This window comes from Rana temporaria, chromosome 3 (genome assembly GCF_905171775.1).
Source record: "Rana temporaria chromosome 3, aRanTem1.1, whole genome shotgun sequence".
Classification (NCBI taxonomy): Eukaryota; Metazoa; Chordata; class Amphibia; order Anura; family Ranidae; genus Rana; species Rana temporaria.
In genome coordinates, this window is record NC_053491.1 from 340,979,979 (window position 1) to 340,985,978 (window position 6,000).

Sequence of the window (6,000 nt, forward strand, 5' to 3'; positions counted from 1 at the left end):
GCATTCATTTTTCCCTCGATTCAGTTCCTGCCATGTAGGCCAAATAGTTTAATCTTTATTCCCTAGAATTTAGTTTTTCATGGTCTAAGAGTCTTTAAGGTGGCTTTTGGCATACTCCAGGTGGGCTGTTATGTGGCTTTTACTGAGGATTGGCTTCCGTCTGGCCACTCTACCATACAGGCCTTATTGGATAGAGTGCTGCAGAGAAGGTTGTTCTTCTTCTGGAAGGTTTTCTTCTCTCCACAGAGAAACTTTGGAGCTCAGAGTGACCATCGGGTTCTTGGTCACCTCCCTGACTAAGATTCTTCTCTCCCGGTCGCTCAGTTTGCACATTCATCCTGTGCTTGCGTGGTTGCCCTCCATTTTCTCCAGTTCCCTCCCACAATCCAAACATATACTGGTAGGTTAATTATCTAAATTTACCCTATTCGTGTATTTCAGGCGAGGAGCCACAGAAAAGTAAAGTTCCAAGGTTAGAAGATTACAATGCAGTTATGGTAATAGGGATGGCAGGGAGAGGCAGAGTAGAGGCTAAGCACTGATGTAACACAGCCGATTCTGCGTACAATATGCTTCTCGCTTGCTGAAATACTGCCTGATCTCAGCCACTAGAAAGGAAATGGCAACAGAGTGACATGTCACTGGCGTAGCCAGCATAACATAACACTGTTTTAGAAGGTAAGTTGGCTCTTCTGTTGCTGTCGAGTTGTTTCCATTGACAGAATCACTAGTGTGCCACAGACCCATAGTCAGGCATGACCCCCATGTTTTGAGGTAAAGAAGTATTTGGATTGTTGCTGATATTCCTGTATTCTGTCTCTGCCATTCATGTATCGGTTTTCTTTTTTGATTGGTATAGAAGTGTTGGATAGCACTGCTTTCTGATACCGCCTTGACCTACAAGTTGAAATCAGCACTTGATTTCCTTTAATTATCATTTAATTTTTTTTTTTTTTATTGTACCAGTTGAATCTCTGTTTTGAAACAGGAAAGTTCCTAACTTGACCTTCTTATACCATTTTGTCTTAATTTTCAGGCCTCCAACAGCGCTTCCTATATCCAAGATGCTTTCCAGTTACTGCTTCCAGTACTTGAAATCTCCCATATCCAGTGCAGGACTTAATTTTTGTTACACAATACATCATCCTTCTAGGTTATGGTGCCATGCTTTAACTCAGAGCGCCAGAGTGAAACTCTCTACTTGGTGAACATGTTCTGCTAAACTGGAAAAGCCAAACAGAAAAAAAGGCACATCAAAAATTTTACATTGTCTTCTGCCACTACAACTATGGCAATTCTGTCCCTTTTAACTGTATGAATATATGAAGAGGTATGTAAAGGTTATCGGGTAAAGTTAAGACGTTATTTAAGGTTAGAAAATTATTTGCTTTCATTACTATTTCCATGATATTTCATTATTTTTATTATATTATACTAAATTACAACATAAGAGCTGCGCAAAAATGATTTAGGATTGAAGCGAGACCTGTTCTTACCCATATCTCCAGTTGTTAAGCCTCATACACACGACCGGTTTTCCAGACGGGAAAACTGCCATGTTTGCTTTTGGTCGGGAAAACCGGCCGCGTATGCTCCATAGCAGTTTTCCCGACAGGAAAACGGGGAGCAAAAAAATGAGAACTTGTTCTCTTTTTTCCCACCGCTATTCTTGGTGTTTTTTTGCTCTGCAGTTTTCCTATGGGAAACACTGCAGTGGAGCATACACGTGGCCAATTTTCCCGACCAAAGCTGTCATGACAGTTTTCCTGTCAGGAAAACCGGCCATGTGTACACAGGGAAAAGCAACCAAGCAGGTTCTCGGTTTTCCCGGCGGACTTTTGACTGCTGGGAAAACCGATCGTGTGTATTAGGCATTAGGCATTAAAGAGCAATCTGGGGGGGTTCTAAAAAAAGCCCATAGCCACCAATGAAATCTCTTTTCATTCTTTTAGGCTGCCCTGAGAGAATAGAATACGATTCTCATTGGCTGTTGTGTGCAAGAAGAACTCCTAGCCCTTCAGACACCACGTTACTGACCATTGAATCATGTTCTAAAGAAGAACTGAGTTACCAGCAGCTGCCAATCTGGTTTAGGAATGTACCTGTTCAATTTGATTGTGGACTATGAACATTTTAGAAAGTCACTTGGCATTCACTGGTATATGATGCCAGTTGTCGCTTTGCCAAATATTCTATAAATGCCACAATAAAAAATGTGTAGAGCCATATTGATAGTTTTATATCATTATTCTTGTGCCAAGTTTTAGAAAGTTTGGCAACCATATCCTGAGTTCTGTCATGGATGCAAATTGCAGACAGTTGAAAGGGAGCCAAAGTTGGAGCATATTATCTGATTCGTGGCTTGGGCAATATACGGATATTTTAAATATGGAAGATATAATGCTTGTTTTGTCTAGGACGATCTATTAGCAAAGAATGCTAACGCATGATTCCAAAGGCTTCCTCCCCCCCTCATCAGGAAGGGCTGATCTGTCCCCCAAAGCTACGTTTTTTTCTCCACTCAGGTTATCGACATCATTACATAGAATGCAGGACCATTGGATACTGCTGTTCCTGCATTAGTACTTTATGATATCGATCCCCCTTAGACAAAACAAGCGATACATCTTGCATATGTTTGGGAAGAAGTGGGCAGGGTGACAGTCACATTTTGTTTTAAGCCAGCTCTGAGTACATTTTGAGATAGCGCTGACTTAAAGTGGTTGTAAATGTTCTTTTTAAAGAAAAGAAAATAACAAACATGCCTATACTTATCAGCTCTGGGTAATGCTTTTGCACAGAGCAGCCCGACTCTTTTGGGATGCCCTGCTGGCGCTTCATGCCCCTCTTCTTCAACAGGCGCCCTCCTCGGTCTCGCTGCTGCATCCATTGACACTGCTGCTCCCATGTCCCATGTCACCGCTTTTGATTGACAGCAGCGAGCACCAGTGGCTCCTGCTGCTATAACTCTATCCATTAAGAATAGACATCGCTGAATTGGATCAGGCTCAGGTAAGAAAAAGGGGGGTCTGGGTGGGGCATTGCGGCACACCTTAGAATGCATTAAGGTGAAAAACCGTAAGGCTTTACAACCACTTTAAAGTTATCTTAGTTAATGAAAGGCTTAATATAAAATCTCTAACTTTAATGAGCTGTGAAATGCACCAGTTAGTAACCTGTGGGTAAACATACCTATTTCAGCTACAAATAAATACAACAGTGGTTTCCAAAAATGCTCGGTCTTGTTTATAACATATTCAAAATTAGAATATGCTGCCAACGCAACCAATTTCAGGTATGAAAATATAAGGAAGGACCTAATCAGGTGGTTTGGATAACGTAATTTTATATACCGGTAATAAAAAATAAAACCTGTAGTTTTCTTTCAATGGAGCAAACTATTAATAACAGTACAGCGTATTTACAGCAATATTGTGAAATATAGGACATTTAGAGTAACAAATATTTTCAGGTCTGCTTTGTATGTACTGATTTATTCCTGTGTTATGTCATTCCGTTGTACGCCCTTTGTTCTGATTTTTGGTCTTTGACATCTAGATTCTTCTTCAGCTATACTTTCAATTTAATTACATTATTTCTTCAGTTTTTCTAATATGATTTGTTCTGCAGATTCAAATAAACAAGATTAAATTGACTTTTAGAAATAAAGGGTCAGTTTACCTAATGCATCTATTTGAAAGATACCCTTGGATTGAAGCATGAGTTCTTATATTTTTTGTTAAGGGAGGGGCACTGTGAATGGAGTTGTAATAACTCCAATGGACATTCCAGCTACGCCCCCATTGCCATTTTCTTTTCTAATTTGACATTAAATGAATTCAGCAGGAGACTTCTTGGATTGGTCATGGCAAGTGGGTGGAGCTGAGAACTGAGATGTACAAATCCCTTTACCTAAATTCCTGAGGGATATACAGTATAGGAAGTTGCAGGGGGATTCAGACCACCATCACCTAAATAATAGGAAGCAGCCCTGTGCACACCTTCATGAAATCTGCTATTGACACCTAAGACACACAAATAGGAGCAAAGACAAATATTTTATAGTGTAAAATATCAGCAAATGTACCTTGATCACCTGGAACCAGTGAAAATATGTTTTTGAATTGTTTTCTGAGTGCATTTGTAGTATAATAAAGTACACTTTATTTTCCAGTATTTTTTGTTGCCATCTCTTAAAGGGTCAGTCCACCTAAAAAGTATCTTTCTGTTAATAGTAAATATTAAAACTAGGCAGCATAAGGGTGTAGGTAAGGGTTAATTTAACTGTCATATATTTTTATTTGGCATATAAGTAATATGTGTAGCAGGTATTATTGAAATATCTCCAGGCGTACAGAAGTTATGTGGGAACATACATTTCCCATTGATTTGCATGGGACTTTAAACAAAAACCCCGACCCTCACAAATGGGGGTAGTTAAGGGATAAATTAACTATCCTATAGTTTAAGTGGACATATACGTAACATGTGACCAAGTGTTATGGAAATATCTACAGCCATTTGGAAGTTATGAAGTAACATGTATTTCCCATAGAGTTGAATGGGACTTAAACCACCTATCCTATGTTTGTTGCTGACATATAAGTAGCATGTGTGCCAAGTTTCATGGTAATATCTTTAGCCGTTTGGACGTGATGCTGGAACATGAAGTAACATGTATTTCCCATAGAGTTGAATGGGATTTTAAAGAAAAACCCCGACCATGGCAAACGGGGGTGGGTAAGGGTTAAACCACCTATCCTATGTTTGTTGCTGACATATAAGTAGCATGTGTGCCAAGTTTCATGTTAATATCTTTAGCCGTTTGGACGTGATGCTGGAACATGAAGTAACATGTATTTCCCATAGAGTTGAATGGGATTTTAAAGAAAAACCCCGACCATGGTAAACGGGGGTGGGTAAGGGTTAAACCACCTATCCTATGTTTGTTGCTGACATATAAGTAACATGTGTGCCAAGTTTCATGTTAATATCTTTAGCCGTTTGGACGTGATGCTGGAACATACATACACACACACGTTGAGTTTTATATATATAGACTAGTAATGGCGGCGATCAGAGACTTATAGCAGGACTGCGATATTGCAGCAGACAAATCAGACATTAATTGACACTTTTTGGTGACCAGTGACACTAATACAGTGATCAGTGCTAAAAAATATGCACTGTCACTGTACTAATGACAATGGCTGGGAAGGAGTTAACATCAGGGGCGATCAATGGGTTAACTGTGTGCCTAGCTGGTGTTTCAGTGTAGTGGGGATGTGCTTCTTCTAGTGGAAGGCATTGAGTGGTATCCCTGCTTTACAAGAACACAGAATCCATTCCTTCTGTACTGACAGAATAGCAACCTGCCTTGTTTACATAGGCAGATGACCATTCTGCCTCTGTACCGAAGCATTTGCTTGTGCTGGTTAAGCCGTTAAAGTGCACCTCTGCTTAGTCTGGCCCCTAATCTGGCAGAAGTGCAATTAAGGTGAAATATGTTTGAGTGGACTGACCTTTTAATAATTCATATTTCTATTGGATTAGACATTAAATCATTTTTTGACATTGTTTTATGCACAAATTCCTTAATTCTAATTTCCACTGTGTGTATTTACAGCAGTGGTCCAATTTCTCAGTAGGTAATAGCCTTGTGAATATGAGAGAAGGTCACAAACTATCTTCTTCCACAGTGACTTATTTAGCTCTTTTCTTGGAGGAACTCTTATGAATATAGTTTTAGGCTAAAGAATGGCTTCCTGAATAGGGTGTAAATGCCCTAGGGAGCTACTGGTTCCTGTATAAGTGGAATTTTGCTGATATGGGTTTCAAATGGAAAACTTTTATTGTACAATACACTATCGGTATCAGTGTCATAGACAGCACATGCAATATATGTATATATATATATATATATATATACACAATTTATTATAAATGTACTGTGGAAAACACTATATATAATATTATATATATATTTTTTGTTTTTATTTA

General features: G+C 39.1%; 1 protein-coding gene across 5 annotated transcripts in view; it reads left to right on the top strand.

The window, feature by feature from the left end:
• FAM114A2 (family with sequence similarity 114 member A2) overlaps positions 1-1,572 on the top strand; it is an 80,133-nt gene extending 78,561 nt beyond the window's left edge. For 4 of the 5 annotated variants that reach the window (XM_040345100.1, XM_040345103.1, XM_040345105.1 and 1 more), the window contains one exon: positions 1,037-1,571. In XM_040345100.1, the coding sequence (XP_040201034.1) occupies positions 1,037-1,123 (87 nt within the window). In that variant the 3' untranslated portion in view covers positions 1,124-1,571. Of the gene's footprint in view, positions 1-1,036 lie in introns of all 5 variants that reach the window. The other variant, XM_040345104.1, reaches the window with a different exon arrangement.
• The last annotated feature ends 4,428 nt before the right edge of the window (positions 1,573-6,000 follow it).